This window comes from Strigops habroptila, chromosome 1 (assembly GCF_004027225.2).
Source record: "Strigops habroptila isolate Jane chromosome 1, bStrHab1.2.pri, whole genome shotgun sequence".
NCBI classification, from domain to species: domain Eukaryota; kingdom Metazoa; phylum Chordata; class Aves; order Psittaciformes; family Psittacidae; genus Strigops; species Strigops habroptila.
The window spans coordinates 71,972,883-71,997,038 of NC_044277.2; the positions used below are offsets into that span (position 1 = coordinate 71,972,883).

General features: G+C 38.4%; 1 protein-coding gene across 8 annotated transcripts in view; it reads left to right on the plus strand.

Moving 5' to 3' along the window:
• TENT4A (terminal nucleotidyltransferase 4A) overlaps positions 1–24,156 on the plus strand; it is a 58,169-nt gene that overhangs the window by 25,642 nt on the left and 8,371 nt on the right. For 2 of the 8 annotated variants that reach the window (XM_030508670.1, XM_030508659.1), the window contains 4 exons: positions 2,054–2,180; positions 8,618–8,718; positions 8,982–9,154; positions 21,065–21,220. In XM_030508670.1, coding sequence (XP_030364530.1) covers positions 2,054–2,180; positions 8,618–8,718; positions 8,982–9,154; positions 21,065–21,220 — 557 coding nt within the window. Of the gene's footprint in view, positions 1–2,053; positions 2,181–8,617; positions 8,719–8,981; positions 9,155–12,805; positions 12,871–16,013; positions 17,972–20,555; positions 20,613–21,064; positions 21,221–24,156 lie in introns of those variants that run through there. The other 6 variants (XR_003994681.1, XM_030508726.1, XM_030508691.1 and 3 more) reach the window with 6 other exon arrangements.

Genomic DNA, 24,156 nt, shown 5'->3' on the forward strand with positions numbered 1-24,156 from the left:
CTTCATTTTGGTGTAACTCCATGCAAGATGCATATCAAATGTAGCTGCCTTGGCACCAGATTAGACTAAACTAATGTAATTTGATTGGGTGTGTATTCTTGAATTCCTATTATGTGAATTTATAGAATCATTTAGGTTGGAAAAGACCCTTAAGATCGTTGAGCCCAACCTTAAATGGGCTTGAATTTAGTGGTAGGTGCAATTGTGTGTGTTTAGCTACTTCTATATATTCCACTTCTGAATTGCTTCTCAATTTAATTCTCTCTTGTGTATATGTTTAGCATGTCATTATGTGGAAGGTGGCATTGTTGTAGGATACAACAGTGTGTCCTGCCCCTGGAAAACCTGTATTTGAATGAATAATTCTTTTTCCAGTAGCATTAACATTTTTGTGTTCTGATTTCTTGACCACTGCAATACCTTGGTCTCTATTCAGCTGCCTTTGGACAAAGTCCTTTATGAAGCCCTGTGCCGCTTTGCAGCGCAGATCTGAATTTAACTACAATGTGTTTTTGCCTAGATTCACTGTCCTAGGCCCACATTATTTTCTACTTCAGGACAGTCCAATTGCAAATATGCCTTTTAAGAGAGTTTTTTGTAATTTTGAGCTTAGTAACCACTGGATACTGCAGCAGTGCATTCAGAACAAGATACTCGGTTATTTCAGTAAACCAGAAATATTTCTTGATAATTTTTTATTTGACCATATAAATTACTGAAGAAATTCTGTGTTCCTCAAATGCTCTTATTTTCCCTGGCTGATAATACTTTTCTGTTAAAGTGGCATTATGGTTGGAGAATCTTCAAGGACTAAAATGTATTTTCAAGTAGTATAGCCAAGGCTATTTTATTTTTCTCCTGGATAACAGACCTCAGTACATTTATCTATAATGGCTTGCTGGAGAAAATACTTCACCAAGTGAGGGGTTCCTCTAAAGTCAAATTCAGCCTCATTGGATTTGGTCTTCCGAAGGATAGAGTCTGTCCTTTACTCATCAACTGTCAAAGCAGATTTTTCATTAAACCTTGTTCATGGGCCCTGATCTGATTTTCAAGCTTAAAATAAACATGTTCAGTGGTTCATTCCTTTTCAGTGTTCTTACGGCATTTCAGGCATCATTCTAAATGATGCTTGAATGAGGGAACCTTTTACTGTAAGCAGCTTTCTACCCAATCAAGATCTAGTCTGTATTTTAGACATGCAATTTGAAGGAAGTTTTCTTCCAGTTTCTTAAATCGAGTGGTGACAGTGAACCTTTGGTGTCTGGTGCCAAATATATCTACAGAAAAAACCCCGAATGTTTCTTCTTGCTAGAAATAGCAAGATCTTTCTGAGTGTTAAATGGGAGACCGATGCTTGTACAGTCACTGATACAGAATCTTTGGCATGTTCTTAACTTCTGCAGTTCCTCACACATGGCACTGGATTTGGAAATAGTTCTGCTGTAAATGTCACTCATGCTTAAAGAGGGGCAACCAAGAAGTGCCACTAACTTGGTCAAAATACAATGCTATACAAACTTCTGGAATCCTCTATGATAGATTTGACAAACTGGTTTATCCTGTGGAGCTAAATAATCTGTATGAGCTGTTTTATCAATCTATAGATTTGATAAGGTTAAGTAGGGGTTAATGATGTAAGTATACCTGGCCCTCTGAAGGTAATGTGGTTGCACAAGTGGAATTTTAAGCTGAATTTGGCCTGCAGAAACTCTACTGGTAAGTGAGACATGATGCTTTAAGCTTGGTAGGTTCCCTCTTAAAAGACAGCCCTAAGAGCTTTAAACTGGTCTGTATTTTCTGTTTCTTTCAGGCACTGGTACACTGATATTTAAAAGTGGTAAATTAAATGCATAATGTTAAGTGTCATTCATAAGGTTAGCTTCTTTTATTGAGATACGCACACTTAGTTGTTCCTGATGTGAGTAGGATGGGCTAACCAGTTTAAACAGAGTTAAGCTGTATTGTTAAGGCTTCTGAGCTGTAAGTATGAATAATTTTCTGGTTACTGATATTAAAAAAAGATGATCTGATGACTGTCACATTATTTCAGGAAACGACGTTGGCAGAAGTTCTTACGGTGCCATGCAAGTGAAACAAGTTTTTGATTATGCCTACATTGTTCTTAGCCATGCAGTATCACCACTTGCAAGATCATATCCAAATAGAGATTCTGAGAGGTAATTAGTCCACTTTTTGAATATCCATTTGTCTGTATAATCAATTAGGAATGTTTGGGTCTAAATCAATAAAAGTAATATTGTTATTCTTTAACTGTGGCTGTATTGAAATCTGCCCAGGAATTCAGGCTGCCCGGTGGTATGAGAGTGGTGTAATACTTCAGTGTGCAGCACTGAAATTAAGACAGGCTGACAAAACCCAAGATGTGTCTAATGTGAGGTGCTCTTAGTGTGGAAGGGATCCAGAAGATAATTGGTCTTTCCTCAAACGTTCTGCTTAAAGTATTTCAAAAGAAGGTCTGCTGGTTTAATGTTTGGAATGATGTATGTCTGTACTATGGCAGAAGGAAATGTGTGTGGTCAGACTCCTTGTTTAGACACAAAACTAGGCAAGGGTAGAAGTTTCTCTAGTTCTTTAATACATGCTCCCATAAGCTGTTTTAAAAGGCTCAGTATGTAATTAAGCTTTGAAAAGAATCAGTTCAGTTTGGCCCTAATGTCAGAACTGCCATTAAAAGTAGCGTACTTCTAGACATGCTGTTTTTAATGCAGTTGTTAATGTCTTTCATAGAAACACTGTACAGCTAGTACTTTCTCAGCTTTCAACATTTGCAAGTTTTCTTTTTTTTTTTTTTTTTTTTTGAAAGGAGGAGGAGAAAGAAAACGGAGGTGTGTCAGCCATGTTGTATTTGCATTCCATCTGCTCTGGCATCTGTTACACTAACTCTCAGTACAAACTGGGGCTAGATCGGAGGATGTTTCTTGCCCGAGACTTCCCTAGAATCCCAATGGCTTTGAGCTCCCCGGCTAATTGCAAGGAGGGATGGCTGTAACAAGTCACATAATCCATCTAGATACAATTCCAAGGTTTAGTCAAGCTGTTAACTTCCAGGGCATTCATGTCATTGGAAGGCGAAATAATTCTCCTATAGTAGGTTTACCACAAAGCAGATTGAGTCTTTCACTTGTGGATTTAAAACTGGCAGTATTCTAATAGTGCCCATGAATCTCCGGGTTTTCTGTGGTATTAAATTCACAAAGATTGAAACTTGACTTGTGCCTGTGATGGAGATGGAAGAAGAGTAGTATGTAGTGTTACACACTGACATTTGAGACTGTTGTTTTAAGATAGATAAAAGGTATATCTGTTAAATGTGTACTGGATGACAATTCTTGGTACTGAATGAAATTTCTTTCATACAAAAGTATAGATAGAACAACTTAGGGATTCCTGAAGTTTTGCTTGTGTCTTGCGTCCTGGCCTTCATTAACTCCTCTGTGGTTCTCCAAAGGATATAGTAGTTCTCTTACAAGATAGTTGTGTTTATTATAGACATCAAAAAGTATATTTGTAAAATGCATTTAATGGAAGCCTCAGATTTCATCGATATGTGCATTGCACGTGTACAGTTCTTACTGTATTTAGGAAAATGTTTGAATTTTGTCACAACTTCAAACCTGAGGAGAAGTCCCAGTTACAGTGTTCAGGTGTTGTACATCTGACCTGTCTGCCACTTCTGGGCTATCTGTGCCAGTGATGTCTGAGTCTTGGAACTCGTCATGGCAGTGGCTTGCTATTCTTTCAAGGGAGTGGTGTGACAAGAGGAACAGCATTCAACAGTCCTGTAGGTGGATGATGAACTGTTTGATAACAGTTTTATTGCAGAACCTCAGCAGCAGTCCATAGTCAGTGTCAGTTTTTATTTCATGTGCTTTGGTGATCCAGGTATATTTCAGATCCTTTTTCCATCTGTTAGGCAGAATGGTCCAGGCTCTGTATAAAGACTTTTCTGGTGGCCTGACTTAAAAAGCCTTAGCCATCCAGAAGCCCTTTGTCCTGATCCATTTTTTTTCTCCCCTTTCTAGGCTTGTTAGTGGTAGGTTAGTGTAAACAATGGGCTCCCTTTAAAAGCTGTGACTAGCTGTATGACATTCTACTAGAAGGATCAACAGAGACCAAGTGAAGAGCACTTGAAAGGCTAGGAACTTGTAGGAGGCTGGACTTCCTAGGCTGCCTTGAGTTTATTCACTTCTGTCATAATTGGGTCTAGCTTTCCCCTAGCTGGAACAGTTTGTTTGTGAACTACCTGGTGGGTTTGAGTTCATATCTGCTTTTTCCAGGGAGAATTGCTGTGTACAAAATTCTGTTTTCTTTGTAGATAACAATCTCAGTAGATTTCAAATCTTCCTAGATGATCATTGTTACCTTTCTTTTTCAGGCCTGGTCCAACTCAAAGGAGCACAAGCCTAAGTTAATTTAAGGTTTTCTAGCTAGCTGCTGATTCTGATATTCCCAGTGTAGAAAAAAAAGTCAGATTTTGGTCCTTCAGCATAGGCCTTTTTCTTGCCCATGTTCTGTAGTAACAAGTCCCACAGAATTGTAAGGGTAGATTCAAATCACTCTTACCAGCATCTTCATTCAGGCTTCCAATTATCATATCTGGAATGTAATAGGGATTGAAAACTGTCTTCTGTCTGAGTAGAAACAGCAATTAGGTGAGTCCCGAAGGTAATTCTTACAGCTACAGAAATTTCCTTAACACTGTTTTGTCTCCAGCCTATTTCACCCCTCCTCCTTCAAGATCAGCCCAGAAGAGGTTGATGAATAGTTCAGTAGATTTTATTAGAGCAAGCCAATTCCCATCTGATAAGCAGATCATAAGCAAGAGAAGCATCAGAAGTTCACATTTGGGAGAAGATGGAGAGAGTGGTATTGTACCATTTGACAACCATAAGTTAAGCTGAGCTGGATGTAACAAAGATGCATCCTTAGGTGTTATACATATATCCGTAGATCAGGATGTTGGCTTACATGTTGGCTTGTTGCATGGTTCACATACAAATGTGTGCTCAGACTGCATCTCTAAACAGCAGTGTAGCCACATTTGGGAGGCAGAAGAGGTCCTGTGATGTGGGGAATGGAAGACTGGTTCTGCTGTGAAATGTCCTTTCAGTTACAACTTAAGACTTTTGAATCCTTGCTTTTTTTCCTGGAGTTGCAGATTGGTAACAGGTTCTTCTTTATGCGTACCAGACATGTGGTGCAGGTGGATGAGGGAAACGGACTGTCATGCCACAAGTCAGAGTTTGAGGCAACCTTGGCAGGGTTTTGCTACTGCATGACTGGAGTTGTCATTTACAGGTGATAATCTTCAAAACGATAGTCTGGGCCATATATAAGTGAGCTTTCCAGCTCTCTGCTTGAAAGCTGTTGTCTTTTCCTAGTGTACAGTTCAGCTGATCTAACTGCTGACAGGTCTGTATGTTAGGTTTGGATCGCCCCTGCTTGGCCAAGACAGTGCTGGGAAGATGTCAAAGGGAATGTTAAATTTTCCTGCTAGATCTGCTGACACAGAAAACAGAAATGTGCTGTCTGAAACAGTCCTTTTGCTTCACATCTTGAATGGTGGGTGGGTGGCTGTCACTAGAATGCATGCCGTCTCTTAAGAGGTATCAGCAATATCAGCTTTTCCTGTGCAGAGTATTTGTCTGGGTAAAGGTTTTAGTGTTGTGGGGGTTTTTTTGGGGGGTGGAATATTTGGGGTTTTTTATGCTCATGTTTCTTATTCTGCTTTTAGATTATATTGTCCTTTTAATACCAGGGGCGTATTTTGTAAGCTCAGTTAAGGCCTACTGAACAGTTATTTTGACTGTTCTTTTACAGACTATGTGGGGTTTTTATTCCTGCTCTGGTACTCGTTCATTTGGAGCTTGGCTGGAGATTTAGGTATTGGATTTTACTGAATCTTATGTCGGCAATCTGAGCCTATTATAAGATTTATTTGCACTGTAGTTGTGCTGTAATGACAGCTAGAAAGTGTCCCTATGAACTGAAGGCTTGCAGTGTGTAAAAAGAGGAGCATCTAAGCTCTTATTGTAAAATAATCGAGGTATGTAAATAGCTTATTCCTGGTTTCACTATATGATAATATTAAGGGAAAAACCTTAGAGGGGTATCTTTCATAGGAGAGCTGTGTAATTTTATGAACCAGTTAACTGGATAACCACATCTTCCAAACAAGAAGAGTTGTGAGAGTGTCCCATATTTCTGTAGAAATTCTGGCCTCAGCCAAAAAAAACCAACCCAAAAGAATTTCCTTATACTAGAGGTGGGGTAGAGTAATAGGTTTTTTGTTCCTAGGCATTTTCAGTTGGGGAAGAAAAAAAAGACAATTTTTAAATGTTTATTAAAAAAACCAAAACAACAAAACCCGACTTTTCTCTGATGCTGTGGATGTGCTCGAGTCACATACATATGAAATGGTGTACTTGAGAGCAGTATCTGCTTGATCACTTGCTTCCTCTTTGCTGCTATATTAAGTATGTGGCAGTATAGCCTTAATTACCTTTCAGTTTCTTATGTCTTATAATGAATGTTTCTAATTTTGGCGTACAAGCAATGTAGCATGGATCTGCCTTAGAACTCCTGAGCTGATAACTTGGCAAATTTCTCTTTTTTTCTAGAATTTTTATCTTACCATTTTTGATAAAATGAGAGGTTGGGGCTCTGATCTCTATTGTCTGTGAAAGAAAAGATTTGTTTCTGGGAAAGCATTCCAAGAAGCTTCCGACTTGACAGACTCCTCCTCCATAAAAGCTTGTGTTATTCCATGTTCATTTTCTGGTTCTAAGAACACAGCTGGTAGTAGTTGGGAAATGTAAAGGTTATTCTGGAGTAAAAGGTCAAATCTTTCCGAAGTCATTCTTAGACAAAACTTATTAGCTGCAAGATTTCCTTCTCTGTCCTGGTGCTGAAGAGACCCAGCCTGTCTTATGTTTGAGTCTCATACTGGCATTACTGTCTTTGAAACTGCACCTTCAGAGCCACAGCTGATCTCTGCAGTATTGGTCATCCCTGTCTTCCTTCTGCCTCCTCTGGCTTAACTTCCATTTTTGAGATTGAGAAATCAGAACTGTATTGAGTATTTAAAATGCTGTTATATCATGGAGTGTACATTAACAAAATACTGTCCTCTTTTATTTGTTTCTTTCTTAGTGTGCTCTATTTAGCTATCGAACTGTGGTTTCCAAAGAGTTACCTATTACAACCCAGATCTCTTGTTGCTGAGTGGTGGCAATCATGCCTTTAATTCTGCATGTAAAATTCAAGATTTTCTTATCCAACGTGCATCATTTTATCTACATTACATAAATAGAATGATAGATGACATTCTTTCTGTCCATGAGGGAGGCCCTTCTGCAGCTATTGGACTTGTAACTTATAAGCAGATATTGAACCAATAATATTACAATGCTGGACTGCCTGTTTCAATAGTAACATACTGATATGTCTTTAAAGGTGGAAGATTAAACATGGAACATGTGGTATTTGGTCTTGCGTGAAATAGTAATCCCTAAGTAGGAGAATTATTGCTCCTTTTTAAAGTGTTGCTATAAAATGACCTAATAAAGGTAGTCTGAATAAATTTAGGTGATGTATGTCTTCCTTTTCCATTATATACCTAAACCAAAAGAAAATTCCAGTACAGGTACAGTGTACCTTTATGATGTGAAATACAAAATAAGCTTTACTATAACCATTGAAGATTTTCAAAACTAAAATAATGTCAGCTTCTCCAAGATGGTAACTTTTCACAGCCCAGTTTTGTACAATAGTCAGTCCTTCATGTATCTTGAGTATGGAGTTTAATGTTTCAGCCACTAGTCCCTGATGAAAGGAAAGCTTGAAAGTTTAGCGCTCAAACGAGGACACAACTCGTGCTCAAGTAGAAGTATAATTCAAATAGCTGAATGTTGGGAAGGCATGTTGGAAAAACATTGCTTTGTACTTGTTCATAACTGGTCACTGTTCAGCAGGACCAGGTGAGCTTTTTCTCTGTACCATTTGCTGTTAAGAATTTTCTTAAATTCTAACCTTGGTTTTGGAGCCAGTCTGTTTCTTGCTTCCACTACCTCATGATCCATGGTACTTCCTTTATAATTGTGGGGATCTTACACCTTTTAAGTTGTCTTGCAAATCTGTAAGCAAAGACTAATGAAGCTCTCTATAGCTTGAGGAGTTGGGAGGTTAATGTCTTCAGTGCGTCTCATAACTGTTGTAATCCAGATTCTGTGGAAAAAATATTTTCTGCATGGAGAAATGCAAGAACCTGTAAATTGCTTTTATCAAGTACACTGGTATCTGCATGTATGATCTTGATAATTAAAATGCACTCCATTTAGACATACAAAGTAAAAATCTTACCTATGTGTCAGGGCTTGCATGTTAGTATAGTAGAAGATAAGTAACATACTAATTTAAAAATTGTGACACATCAGTGGGTTAAATGGTGTGCTAAGGAAATGAAATTTCAAAAGGATTCTTTGGTTAGGGATATATTAAACTGACTTTTAGCATAATTTGATTGCTTTTTGAAATGCGTGCAAATGTGTAACCAACAGTCTTTGTTTAATACTTAATTGAAAAATTTTTTTAGCACATTAGGTAGAATCATCAAAGTGACCCAAGAAGTGATTGACTACAGGGCCTGGATTAAAAAGAAGTGGGGGAGCAAAATTAATTTATCACCTGAACTTGGTAGGTATAGCAGGAGTCTTTGAAACCAACATAAAATTTTTTTCTTGAATTTGATGTAATTCAAAGTACTCGTGCCTAGAAATTAATCACTTTCAGAAATGCAGGAAAAAATGAAAGGAATATGTAACTTTCTAACCCAAGACTAGTTTTCTCTGAGCCTGTTTTTCAGTTAGCTTGTTAAAATCACAACTCTTCTTAGACTTTGAGGCCCATGTGTTTGTATTCTGTGCTCTGAAATGATACTTATGTTTTTTTGTTAACAGATAATAGGTTGAAAATAAGAGACCAGATAGCTCCGTGCAATGGAGAACAGCAACAAAACAGAGACTCAGAACCATCTTACAACCAGCGCTTGGCTTTGTCATTGGCTAGTACACAACAGTTATCCTCCGGCTCATCTGCCTCTTCTGTATCATCACTCTCCGGCAGTGACATTGTAAGCTTTGTCTTTTAATGGGTTAAACTCACAAGAAGCAGAGTTTGTCATACTCGTCAAAGCCTTTACTGATACAGCAGCAGTTAATGTGATACTATCCCTAAGCTGCTACATCAAATTAATACCTTCCCCTGCTCAGAGAAATTACTGAAATAAAATATTTTTTCAGTTAATTAAATAGGTCTTAATTCCATCCTAAGTCTTTGGTACTCTGTGGTAGTAGTTAGATATAATAAAAATATAAAACCTCAAGTTAACATTAGCTAATTAAGTAGAAGAGTAAAAATACATCTTCATAAATCTTCCCATCAAGCAAAATCTCCAGTTGTCAAATTCTGGTCCTTTTTCCTCACACCCCAAATGGAACATGAACATCATATCATGCTGAATAATATTCCTTACTATATTCAGGCAAGCAGTCAGTTCATGTTTAATAGTAATGGGGCCCTCATATGTAAAGTCTTGCTGTCAGCTTCCTTGTTTGAAAGTGCAGTTTGAAAATAATTGCTGGGCTTTATTGTAACTTACTGTAAAAGCAGGCTGTAGCCTCTTCAGACATGTTCCCAGAGTCTTCAGATTCTGTAAGGTGTTTTTGTTTCAGTATGGAGTAAAATCAACACAGGATTGGGCAATGCAGATTATAAAGCACAAAATTGCATTGCATGGCATGAGGTGCCCATTATAAATCTACTGAAGAGGTATTAACCAGAACAAGATGTGATGTTCACTTAACTGCAGTAGTGAATAACTGGATGATGCCAAGAGAGGTCCAAGTACCTGTTTCTTGACTGCTTTCAAAAACTAGTCTAATATAGAATTAAAGGTTGGGAATTGTATTCAGTAAAAATTTAAGAACTTTTGAGGGACACGCGCCTTCATTATATGTTCTGGTTACTTTCTGCAATGCATTTACATGCCTGAATTTTCTGTGTCGAATGGTCTTTTCACTCCTGCAGTGAATATGGTAGATGTTTTGGTTGCACCATCTGGCTAATGGAAAAAGAACAGCATGATGCTTGCCAGTGATACTGCTAGCTGTGCTCCTGGTTTGAGTATGTCAGTGAGAAAGATTCTGCTGTAAAAAGTAAATGCAGATATTTCCCTAATATTTTGCACTCCCAATGTAATAGGTAGTGAGTGGTTGTAACCTTCCCTTAGTCCCTTTTTGCCTGACGTTGAAGATGAAACTTTATTGCCCGATGCCAGAGAAACTAGTGAAGGGTGAAAAAGAAACTCTCAGTAAGAAAGACCTGCAGTCAGTTTGGGCATCCACAAAGTAAATGGAAATGCTACCCTTTTTAACAAAATAAAAAGCCTTACGCCTACATGCTTGTGACAGACCCTAGTTTAAGCCCTGCTGTTCTATTGTATTATGTCCTTACTAGACTGCCAGCATGTTATCTTAATTTGGAATGGAATGGCAGGTTTCTGACAAATAACTGATAAGTTGATCCTACTTGGACTTGGATATGTGAAGGTGAGCAAGTTCTGGTTGAACAGTCTAGAGCTGCAACTAATTCAGGAAGAGAAGCCTATTCTGCCAGAGTCGAAGAGCCTGTCTGTGGCATGATCTGGCATAATACTATGCCTAGGTTCTAGCAAAGGAACATGTAGCATGTGTGACGACTGAGATTTATGCCAAAACTTCTGGTGCGCTCCAAATAGGTATGAATCAGTGAACTTTGGTACCAGCTTCAGAAAAAGGGAATATGAGTATGGTGCATCTCATCACTGTAGAGTTACATTTAGTGTTAGCTCTGATGTTGTGGAGGGATTGTTCTTCAGGAATGATTCTGTATTCATTTAAAGTTTAATCTTCTGCACTTCTTTGATACTGAAGACTGAAAGCAAAGTACAAATTATAAAGAAAATGCAGTAGGCAGGGAGGTCCTAGATGGACAGTTTGATCTTTTCCCATTCATTAAGGTTTTATTTTAATAGCAAAATATTCATCCGTATGATGTCACTGTTTACCTTAAGCGCAAGGTCTGCAGCAAGACACTGTTTCTGTAGATGTATTTTGTGTGACTGCAGAGTATCTTTTGCTGTGTATGAACTACAAGATCCTAGCTGTCAAATTAGAGACTTGATAGTGTATTTGCTTTTCAATTTACTGCTAAAGTTTCACTGGTAATAGTGATCATCTCCACCTTGATCTTTGAGATCTGCCTACCAATATAATTGAAGTCAACTCACATATGCTGAGGAAGAGGAAACAGGCTTGGCAACTTGTGACTTGACTTGGTCATATTGCCCCTCCCTGAACTTCAGCTTCTACTGAAGTTCCAGCTGTCCACTCTAGCACAGAGGTAACTATATTCTGAAGTCATCGCATCACTGTACACTGGCCATAAGCCTGGAGGCCTTGCATGTACTTGTCAAAATGTCCTGAAAGCAATATTAACAGTGTATGTTAAGTATGCAAGCATTATCAAAGCTTATAGAGATCCTAGAATTCTTATTAAACCCTATAGTTTAATAGTTGGTTATAACAGCGATCAATTTAGTTGGCTATAATACAGCATTCTGTATGGGTTTTAAAGATTTGCTTCCTTGAAGTTCTGGCAGCGTTGCAGATTTTGCCTTATTCTGTAAATATGGCTCAGCAGCTGAATAGACAAGGCTCCTGATGCCTTGGACTTTCAGGCAATTCAGAGATAGCAATGGTTACACATTTGTTTGAGCAGCAGCAGAGCAGGTGTCAGAATAGGGCAATGAAAAGGAGGAGGTTTTTCTGGAGACTGGGTTGCCATAAACCAGAACCAACATTTAGAAGTCACCCTGTTGACTTTTGTACATACTCAGAACGTAAGAGCTTGAAGTTACTACCTTGAGTTCTTTCCATTCCTGCTACTGCTTTCCTTCCTTTGGGGACCATGCCAATGGTAGCCTTTTGAAGATGAGAAATTATGTACCACTGAGGAAAAAGAGAGCTGCCTCCTTCGAGGACAGCCTTCTCTTTCCCCATATATTTTACATGTATACACTTTTCCTCAGTACACTGCCTCAAGTTCAGGAGGAGGATTGCTTTCATCTCTGCATCTCTAGGACTAGCTTGCAGGGGAACACACTTCTGGGCCACTGTTGGCACAGCCCAAAATGAAGAGCTTGATCTGAGACTAAATCATAATTCCTATAATCCATATCCTTTTATGGATTTTCCAAGGCAGCAAAGCTATTTACAAAATGCCTTATGCTAGCACTGTCTGGCTGATGAAATTCTGATTGTGCTGTCTTTTGTAAGTGTCCTAGCAAACTGTGAAATCTTATTCACAAAAGAAAGCTTTCATAAGGGCTAGTAAATTTTGGATCAAAGACTGTGTAGGAGAGAAATCTGTCTTCTGGTATCACTATTAGTGAGACAGCTGTTCAGTTTATGGGTTTGTCTTACTGTACATAATAGAGAGTTCTGACTCTCTCACTGGCACTTCTAATGCAGTTCCTTGGAAAATTCTGAGTGCTAAAGTTCCCACCCTGTTACCTCAGCTCTCTGAAAAATATAAGTATTAATGACTGGGCAAACACTGAGGAACATGGAAATAAGCCTATGGATACAAGGAATCCAATTATCATACATTTCTCTGCATTTCGTTAATTATCAACCTGATCTACGTAGTAAGTCTTTTCTAAATTAAATACTCTGCTGTGCAGGTATTGAAGATACCATATGCTGCCTGACAAAAAGGCAGTATGTCTTCACTTACTCATGCAAACAGGTAAGTTGCAAAATACCACAAACTGTTGCAGACTGTTCCACAATAGAAAATAAGCCTCTGGCATTAGAAATCTCACTTTAACCTGCATCAAGCTAAGTGATTATGAGAATCTGAAACCAGATTAAATGAGCTATGTTTGCCCCCAGCTCTCTGCTTGTTCTGACTAGTTGCAGATGTCAGTCTGAGAACTGAAGCAGTGACCAAATTCCTCTTGAAAATGCCTTTTTCGTTTGTTTTTGGGGTTTGGTCCCCTCCCCCCCCAAGTGCTTTTTTGTTCTAGACTTGCACTCTGTAACTAGTGACCTGGATTTCTTCTTGCTTAAGCATTGTGGAAAGCTGCTTTTTATTAGCACAGGAAGTCCTGGAGTAGTGCTGGAGAATGTCTGGTGCCTGATAAACAGTCTCTGCCAAGTAAAAAATAATTCTAGGTATGTTTTTTCAGTCTCATTTTTGTCTGGTGTAGTTCCTGGTGCTAAGTATGCTCTGCAGTTTTGATGATGTTATGCCAAGTAAAGCATAGCATTTAATGTGACAGTGGTATCTGCATATCAGTAGCAGATGTAATGGCTTATAGGAAAGTTTTAAAGCTCTTTGCTGCTGCCTAACGGATATATAATCTCATATCCAGTCCAACACAGAATCTCAAAGTTGTCTGTTAGAAGTTTGGATCTAAGAAATTTCATACACCTTATCTTAGTGTTTCTGGCAGTAATGTTCTTTGGGCTTCTACGACAGGATTAGTTTGCGAAGAATTCTGACTTCTAAAGACCACGCAGTTATGTCAAGGTAGTTGCAGTTTCAGTGAACAAAGTACCGATGTAGCCTAGTTTGGGGGAGAACACAATCCTTGCCTCTGTTTAACTTCTTAACATTTACAGAATGTTCTTTCCAGCTGTTCCTAAAATCTTAGCCGTAGCCATTGCTGTTCAGGCTTTATAACAGTCTTCCATCAGAATGTTAGTGCTTGATCTGCCCACCATTCTGCCCCCATCAGCTAGGGGATAAGCTGAGCAGTACCTTAAGTGTTTTGTGGAACGTGTCTTTGCACTGTCTTCAAGTATATTACATATTCAGTACTTTGATCAGATGCTTACATGTGAGAGTAGTATATAAATATGACTGATTAATACTCATTATTCCTATCATTCTGCTGAATGCATACAAGATACACAGACTTTAAAACTGTACTTGCTCTGCAGTAGTTGTGGCTTAGTACTTGAACTCAACGTGCTTAATGAAGTTATCACCATCTCCCCTTCCTTCCTAATAGTCAAAGACTGTGAATTGCAGCTTATTAGCAGGAACTGTTATACTTCCCTATTCACCGTTAGAGGGGATAGAGTATGTGACATATCTTGTCCTAATAAATGTTGCGCGTTTTGAAGCGATTAAATTTGCAGGTATAAGGCATGTGCTTATGTGTGGTAGAGGGACAGACACTTCAGAATAGTTACTGTAACAGCTCTTCTCATTGTGGTGTTAAATCTGTCTTGATGGCTGATTAATTTGTAGGGTTCCAGTTGAAATTGTGCATGTAGGGAGAGGGAGTAGGGGGGGTGGTGTGGGGTTGTCCAAAAGCAAGAGCTGCAAAGATTTTCCTTCTTTCCACATGGCTGAATATTCACGTCCTAACCAAAGTAACAATTCAAATATATGTATAGATAGTTGATCATCTTTTTGTAGAAGACTGCAGATTTTATCTTTTTTTCCCCATCCTGAACAAATAGAGGTAAGTGCTCTAAAAAGTAGGCCTCATAATGTTTAGTCTTTAAAAAAAGATAAAAGTGCTGACTTGCAGCTTTTCTCCAAATAAAGCAGTGGGCAACCTCTGAGCATGCAGACACAGACAGCCTAATGATATGAAGGGAAAGCATTTGATTGACATTTGATTTGGGGCATTTAAGAGTTTAAGCCCCAAATCATTTAAAACTCTTTCTTCCTATTCTTGCTGTGCAGATTACTGACAGTTTCTGTAGACCAGAGGAGAACAAATTTTTCCAGTGCTGCTGTTGCCTGTTTTCCTCTTTCACCATATAGTCTCGTATTTGGATTTTTTTTTAACCCATATCTCTGACCATGTGCTGTTTTATACTGTCTTATGCTCTGTCTCAGTTGCTAGAGCAGTCTTTTATCTGAACCCACTGGAAGTAAATTTATGCAGAGCTGCAGGAGGAACAATTGTGAACACAAAATTATAAAGTAATGTTATTAAGTTATTCTAAACAGCAAAGGGTAAAGAGCAAATGTATAAATGGGGAAATAAAATTGGTTTTTATTGCTGTGATGGTAGTGAAGAGAGAAGCGCACGATTTTGTAAGTCAAGCTCACAGTACTTTCTGATGCCAAAGGCTAGTCGTATTCTGCCATACGTTAACATTCCCTACCCTGAAAGAAAAAAACCCCCCAAAACCAAACAGGTACTTAAGCCATTTTAGGATAGAAGAAAAATTCAGTATTTATACTCTAGTGTGGTATATGTTCAGCTTGCATTATGAGTCCCATAGTTGCTTAACTTGGAAAACACTAACTTGAAATATTACTGTATTGTTAACAATACAGACCAATTGAAAGCCTGTGAAATGAAAGTATTAGTGGTAACAAAGGAAGTTTGAAATTACATACTTCTGGGACCTTTATTTAAGATGGCTTGTCTGAAATACAATGAACACTGATAAAACATGGAATAAGCCCACAGTCAGGCCTGGCAGGATATAATGTGGTGATGTTGAAGGTGTACTGTGCTTGTATTTAATCTTGGTAGATACTAGTTAGATTACACTTTTAGTTGTCTTTCTGTAAAAACAAACACTAATGCTTTTGAAGGCTGCATTTTTTTCAATTTGCTTGTGGGTACTGTATTTCTTCTTTCACTTTTCCCCTCCTGTAAGCACAATAACCAAAATATTTTCCTTTGGTAATGCAGTTGACTTAAAGGCAGAAAAATCAGCCAATTGCTCATTTTTTGGGTTTTGGGGTTTTTTTTTTTGTTTTTGTTTGTTTTTTACTTGAGACTGTTTTGTGTCGTTTATAGGCTAGTAAATGGAAATGGTGCAACTGATTGATGCAAGAATTGATGCAAATTCTCTATCCCATGACTGCCTATAGAAGAAATTCTGTTCATCTCGATTCTACTTTATTTACAGCATAGTTAAAGTTATGGCTCCACCCACCAAAAGGGGAAATGGCACAAGCTGAAGTGGAAGAAATAAGATGGGGGGTGTGTGTAATCCGTGAAATCACCTTGGAAGCATGTTGTTTTATCATGCAGGGTTAAGTATGCTGGGGCTAAAACCATTCAATCAAGGGCATGCATTGAAGTTCTGCTCCTGCATGTGGCCCCAAACTAAGAAATGGCTGAAGTTTTCTGGTGTCACTCTGTGTTCCAAGGAGCGTGGTTTTACACTTTTCTAAGCCAATCCAGTAGTTTGATGCTTTTGCTAGGGGTGTTTCTGTTCACTAGCTGCTCCTGCTTTTCTGCACTGGTGTTCACCTAATCCTGTGGCCAACTGATTTGGAAGGTGAAGCTAGTCACAAGGTGATTACTGTTTCTGTGGTTCACCTCTTGAGTTGGCTTATATGTATGTTAAATGCTAGTGCAGATATAAAGGAGAAGGCCAGAATAGGAAAAGAGGCAAAAGGACTAAGACTGGCAGCAGTTATCTGTTAAGTCACTTTAATTGTAAGAAAGGAGAGGAACACATGAAAAAAAAATCTATATAGTGTAAAGCGTTAACTATAAACACCAATTTTCTCACTATTTTCAGTTCTGTGCTTTCAAAGGTTTTTACTAAAATGGTCATTGTTCTCTCACAGCTTCCAGCTCCTGAATGTTGTGGGAAAAAGAAAAAAATGTTTAATTAGTGGGAGAAGTTTGGAGAATGGAAACAATAAGAACCTGTTTAGCAAAACCTCTGTACTTCATTCTTGGGGGATGGGGAGTGGGGTGTAAACCCCAAATCTGTCACATTAGGAAGAAAAGTGCATTCTATTTTTTGATTTCTGAATACTGACTCCTAGGATAGTTAGACCCTTTTACCACTGGGCCAAAACTTGGCAAACCGGGACCGTGAATTAATCTTCAGCTTTTAAAAAGAAGTTGTTTTGGAAATGGAAAGCTCAAAAATGGTAGCTATTGTTACTCAATTGAAACTTCTTAGCTCACTACATCATGAGACAAAGCAGAAGGCATCACTTTTCCATACATATAGAATCATGGAAAGAAAGCTTATGAGTATAACTGAGTGCATGTGAAACTTGTGGAAACGGAACTATTGTCTTGAGGAATTAATGTACCAGTACAGTTTGTCTTGTATCTTAAGCCTGGAGTTATTAATGAAATTGAAATAAGCTGTTATGGCCAGACCTAGTTAATAAGAAGCTCTTGGTGAGTAAATATTCTCTTGCTGATGAGGTTCTGGGAGTTTTTATAATGGGAGATGGATTTTGCAGAACAGTGTAGGATTTTATTTTTTTTTGTTCTCTTCCAATGTCAGGAAAAGAAGTTTGGATTGTAAGATTGCTTCAGCTCTTCCTCTTTCACATGACTGCAGTATTTCACTGTTTCTGTCTAGACAGAAGGCTGGAGAATCCCATTTCTCAAGCAAAATTTGCAATTAGATGAGAGTTCATCAGTAACATTTGAGTTTCTAGATCTCTTCCATAATTTATCTTCTTTCCAATATTTAGGTAAATTAAAGACTTGACTCCTCAGTAATCAAGGCTATGAATAGTAGAAATCTTCCTTCCAGGTACTAAGTTCTTACTCAGGAAGTTGAAACTGGGTTAAAAGGTGTATTTTAAAATGGAATCTTCCCAGTAGGATAAACCCCTATCTGGCAGGTACCCGAACCTGTACCTGAAATTCCCATGTTTAAGTTTAAACCCATTACTCCTTGTCCTATTGCTACAGTCCCTGATGACAAGTGCCTCTCCGGTATCCTTGTAGGCCCCCTTCTCTGTCTCCAAAAGCATCTCTAGAAGATGCTTTACTTGCAGGATGAGGAATTCTACGATTGGCATCCATAGTAGTAATATTCAAAAGACCAGGAACTTACCTTGGCTCTTAGTGCAGTCCTTGTATCTTTATCCTTAGATTATTTGCTAAAATCAGATGAGAGATCTTACCCCTTTATTTTACATTCATCTTTTTACAATGTAAAAAATGTAGACAATATAAAAAAGGGCTCTTTTATAGACAATATAAAAAAAGACAATATAAAAAAGCCCTTGCCCTAGTAAGGGTTAGAGCTTTTTGTCTTCCAGACATGGATCTGAAGTGTCAGCATATTACCTGCATGCATTTACTTACCTGAAGGTCTTCTGAGCTTCTGTAATGCTTGAAGTTTGAACATCACACTTCAGAATCCTGTCCAGAAGACCAAGTAAGACTTAATCCCTCACTGTAGGCCGTGCTTGTGGAAAATCAGTTTTGTTCACATTGGGCTCAATTTTCTGATCACTGAGGTTAACCTTTGAGTTTGAGTAAGAAAGGTAATGCTCTTCCTCACAAAGGGATTTTGATGCTGCCAAATTGTTATATCAGCTCCATATAGCAATCCTGTTAGCAATGCAGGATTGCCTCAGGAGAGATATAGTCTGCTTATATGAGACATGTATCAGTAAATAACATTGAGGCAGAAGAACATACCTATTACAAAAATTAAATAAAGCAACACAAGCTTCCTTGTGCCGAAATTTATCTAGTCTCAGTTAAACCATATGACTCCCTTTCCTCAGGGAAAGCATTTGCTGCTGCTTCCACATGGGAGTTAACTTTTTGTTGCACAAATGCCTTAGAAATCTTATAAATGGGAAGTGTCCCAAATGGGTTAGGTATGTGACTCTTCAGGGCGTCTAATAGTATCTAAGTAGAAGAGAGAAATGAGTCTTTAAGTAGAGACTAAAGCTATTCTTTGATCAGGTTTGTGCAGGTTCCATTTCAGAAGATAACGCATTGGTTTGGATAGACAGTACGATCCCCTTTTCCCCTCTTACCTTCCCGCTCATGGTGACTTGTGAAGAGGCTCAGGAGTTGTCTGTTCAAATATGACTACCTTCTCTTTATTTTTCCCTCTTTTTTTTTAATAAGCTTTTTTAATAATTCCATGACCAGTAATGTTTAAAGAAACTTCAGCTTAGAAATGCATGTTCTTGCCCCTGTATCTGACTCTACCACCTACTTAATGTATCAGCTTAATCTTGGAGACCTTAGCCTGTTCCTGTGGCTAGTATCGTAGGATAGGGCAAATGAGAAAAATGCCATCTCACCCAGGCAGTCGACTTGGCATGTGTATACAACTAAACTTAATTTTTTGATTAGTGCTTCAGCATGTAGTTGCCCCAATGTGAATATGTTTATTAAATGGTAAACATCTGATCTCATAAGTAAGACTTAAGTGTCTGCACAGATTCTTGTTACCAGTATGATAGGTCTGTCGTGAATTCATGATGCAAATACCTGAAACTGCTTCACAAAAGGTGTACTGTAACTTTTCCACTAGCCGACCTAGTAGCAGAGCAGCTCTATTCTTTCTAGAACTTACTTCTTAGTAAGCACAGCTTTATATGGACCAATAAAGGAGTGATTGTTCTAATAGCTGACAGTTTCATTGAGGACTGTTTCTACTGTGAGTGCTCACTTCAGCTGTGAAGTGCAAACTGCTTGCTTTCTAATAGTTTGTTGCTTAGGCTGCTTGGTATTCACAACTGTCAGTCTCCCTTAAATGATCTTTTCCTTTGCCCACAAAAATCTCTAAAATACTTCTTGCTTTTGTTCTTGAAAATATTTTCCTAGACAGCCTATTCTCTGACTGAAGAATCTAATTTGGAAAGCAAGGCCATATGAGGGCAAGTAGTAGTGCTGGAGGTCTGTTTAAATTTTGTTTGGTTTAAGTGAAGTGTCTTTGCTTCCAAACAATTCATCTTTAAAGAAAGAGCAATAGAATATTTCAGTAATTACTTTAACAGTCAAGATCCTTGATGATCTGAGTAATGTATTTTAATATGGTAACTCCTAAACTACTAATTGGCCCCATCTTTTGCTATACTTAGAGCCACATGGCTGGGAATGAAAAAACATGAGTGGTTTGGGATAAAGAATATGTTTTCTCCTTTATTTTCAAGTTCAGAATAATTTGGAGTTAAGGGCGAGGTAAAAAGCAGCAGTGAAATGTAGGGAAAGCTACTTACTTGATGCCATTGTGTTACGGCTGAAAAATAAGTTATACAGGATCTGTGTTCAAAGTTGTTTCACAGGGCTTATAGCTTGCTTTTCAACTTTCTCAACTTATAAAATAATTGGTGATTTAAGAATTGAGGCAGTCAGTTGGGTGGTCTCAGACTTCAGTAATTCATATAAAACCCTGCATTTGTGCTTGCCTCCTTGCCTGTTGTCTGCTAAGCGCTCCAGGCACACAGTATTTTAACATCACCAGTATGATTGCTTATGATGCATCTGTAACTGCTGTTGGTCAGGTTAGAAAGAGGAGGAATAGTAATCAGTAATATCAGTTCCATTATGTTATCTTTTTCTGTAATCGTACATCCATCTTGCTTCCTCTGAAGAATTACCTCTGAGATTTCCAGTGGAAAGTGAGGGGAGCAGAACTCCTAACTGGCAGTGAAGTGGGTGACTGGTGCATATATACTAGTCTTGACTGGCAGACCATCTCCTTGTTTCTTGGTAGGTGGAGCCCTAACTTTGCTGTTGCTGGGTAGAATGGGAGAAGACTATAACAATTACAGTGAGTAACTTTGCTGTACAGATAAGTACAATCCAGAACGCTCTTCAGAGGACTGATTCTGTTATTACTCCTAAAATTCTAGCCCTTGTATCACTAACAGTGTTGCTGTTCTTGTTCCGGTTTTTTTTTTCTTCCCAACCTTAGTTCCCATCTTTTAATTCAAATTTGGTAGAGATGTAACTTTGGCTTTAGATTGCACTAACTGGAACTGACCTGTGATTGTCATAGACCTGTTGACATTGTCTCCTTGATGCAGGTTCAATTAAACTTTTGCTAGAAGTGTAAAATAAACATAGTGCTGGCTTGTATTTTATTTTTACCATTGAAAAAAACAGTTGAATTTTACAGTATTCACATGAGTTGATATTTGGGTGCATTTTCACATGCATAGCCTGTATATACTGTGCTTTCTGTAAAGTTGCTTTTCTTTTCCCCTTTTTCTCTGCCAAAAGGATTCTGATACACCACCTTGCACAGCTCCTAATGTTTACCAGTTCAGTCTGCAAGCACCGACTCAGCTTATGGCCAGTTTACCACCCGCATTGCCTATGCCAAGTGGTAAACCTCAATCTGCGCCGAGAACCTTGATAATGGCCGCCAGTAATCAGGTATGAGCCAACTGAATGGAGCAACTTTTTAATGAGAAAGCAATCAAATCAGAAGTGTAGATCATTTGCACTGTGCTGTCAGTCTAAAAACCTCTGAAGATAACCTTCGTATAACATGTGCCAAACTTCATGTAATCATGAGAGTACTTATCTGTCTTGTTGGAAGTGTGGGGAGAAGAATGGGTGGGAAAGGGTTCGGTGTTTGAGATGCCTCTGTGAGTATAATAGCCTTCCCTGACACCTAAGGATAAGTTGAAGGTAGTGTCAGATATCTGACTCCTTAAGTTGTATTTCAGACTCCTAAGCAATGGGTTATCTGCAGATCTCTAGGCTATTTAACTTCCTCTTCTTGAAACAGAAACTTCATGTAGGTGCTGTATCTGTAAGCTAGTTTTTGAAATAGCTGAAGTAGTAGTGTTGACCTGTCCAGGCTTGTCTAGTTGTCTTGATTTTGAATTATTAGAACAGATCTGACTATGCTTTTAACTTTCTGTAATCCATTTTTAAGATAGAAAATCAATTATTGGCATGTGAACAAGAATTTTTACCAAAATATTAAATGTGTGCTTAAATGTGCTGTGAGGTGAATGTGCAGGGAAACTGTATGTTACTCAACTAGACTGAAGTATTTTACCTAATTCAACCAGTGTGAAGTATTTTACCTAATATATCCATTATAGTAGAAAGGGAAGAAAAATCCTCAGTTTTCGGAATAGCTTCAGTGCCTCTAGGAAAACATTCCCTCAATCTTGATTATTAAAATGATTAGTCAAAACAGCTGCCTCACATGAGCTTTAATGCAAGTTGGGGATTGTGGGTTGCCTATGATAACAAAATAATGAGCTGGTTTCTTTGACACCTAGTTTTGGTCAGGTTCTTAGAATGTTTTCTGTCTTCTCTCAGTCCTTGGGAATCTAGGCCCAGGATATTTTCAACTTAACGACCTTGTCCTTTTTTATTCGATTCAGGATTTTGAGTCTCCAAGGATGGAGATTCCCCAAGTGCTCTAGGTAACTTGTTCTAGTAAAAGTTTTTTCTTAAATTTAAATGGTGTTCTCTGTATTAGGCTTATACCCATTGCTTCTTGTTCTTTTACTGGGAGAAGAGTCTGGTTCCATCTTCTTTATACCCTCTCATTAGTTAGACCCATCAATAAGATCCTTCCCAAGATCCCTCTTTTTGAGATTAAATAGCCCTAGCTGTGTCATCATTTCCTTGTATGATAAGTGTTTCAGTCCCTTATTTATCTTCATGAAACTTCATTGGACTCACCCCCAAATGTCCATGTATCTTTGTTACTGGGAGCCCAGACCTGGGCCCAGCACTCTGTATGGGACCTCACCAGTGCTGAGCTGAGGGGAAATGATCACCTCTCTTCACCTGTTAGAGATACTCTTCTTAATGTAGCCTGGATGCTGTTGTTGTTCCTTGTTGCCGGAGCATGTTGCTGTCTCATGTTCAGCTTGTCCACTGAGAATCCCTGGTGATTTATGCCAGACTGCTTTCCAGCTGGTCAGTGCCCAGTGTGTACTGGTGCATGGGATTATTCCTTCCCAAGGGCAGAGTTTAGCATTTTGCTTTTTCAGACTTCATGAGATTCCTGCATGCCTCTGTCTCCAGCCTGATGAGATCCTCTTTCTGGCAGCAAAACTATCTTATGTATCAGCCACTCCTTCCAATTTTATATCTGCAACCATGCTGAGGGTTACTCTCCCATAATCCAAGTCATTAACGAAGATGTTAACCAGTATTGGCCCTAGTATCAGCTCCCCATCTGCTGACCTCTAGCTCAACTTTGTGCTGCTTATCAAAATACTTCAAGCCTGGCATGTAAGGGTGAACTTTTAATTCAGCTTATGAGTTTGACGTGTATGTCTAGAGATGGTCACTGCCGCTTACTACAGAACAACAAAGAAAAAGAAAATCTGTGCTTGAAAGGTTGAAACCTTTAGATGAATACTAAATAAATTTCTAAATAAATTTCTATTTACTAAATAAATTTCATTTATTGAAACATTTTCAATGTTCAATAATGTCAGCATTGAGTTGGGGCATGTTACAGCTTGATGCCCAAATTATTCTTAGTCACTACACAAGTGCTTGTGTTAGGCACTTCACTGAAATGTTTTTCACCCTCTTTCCTTCAGACCAGGATACTTTCCGTTTGCATACCATGGGTGTTCCACTATTTCCTTGCAGGCAGGTTAACGTAAAAGGGGCACCATCTTTGATAGTTGTTGCCACATGTTCTTCTCAGCTACCTCTGCAGTCCTCAGTCACCTACTAAGCCCCATTTGTATATCGAGGTATGCCTTCTGCTTTAATTTTCTAAGTGATGACACAGATTCCTGCCTACTCTTCTCGCCTTTACCTGTCCTCCCCTACCTAGGCAAAACCAGCTTACCTGCACAGGAAATGTTTTCTATTAGTGAGAAGCTAATAGAACAATATATTGCTTTTTAGTGTCTGCAACTGAGTATTCACATGCTAGTGTACAGTCTGAAACTTGAAGTTTGTTTAAAACTGGAGAGCTAATCTAAATTAATTTCACCTAAAATACAAACCTAGTCTAGTTTATTCTTTCCCTTCACAACTCTGCTTTTTTGAAGAAGTACTGTGGAGCTTAACTTCATCAAAATGACAAAAAAAAAAAAAAAATCCAGTTTTGAGACTTGCAGTTGCTGGTACAAAACAATTTGGCATCCAGAGTTTTTGTCTTAGTTGTGAAGAGGCAATGTATTGCATGCATTTTGGATCTCTGTTGGAATTTTGAATCTTGGAAAACAACTGCTTTGTAGCACTTTTTCTGGCTTTCTGTTACTTGGCTGTCCTTTCTAGTACTTGTTAACTGTTCTTTTAGTAGTTTGTACAATACATGTTTAAAATCAGGAAATCGTCTGTGACTTTTGTTTGACAAAGATGTGCCTTTGAGATTC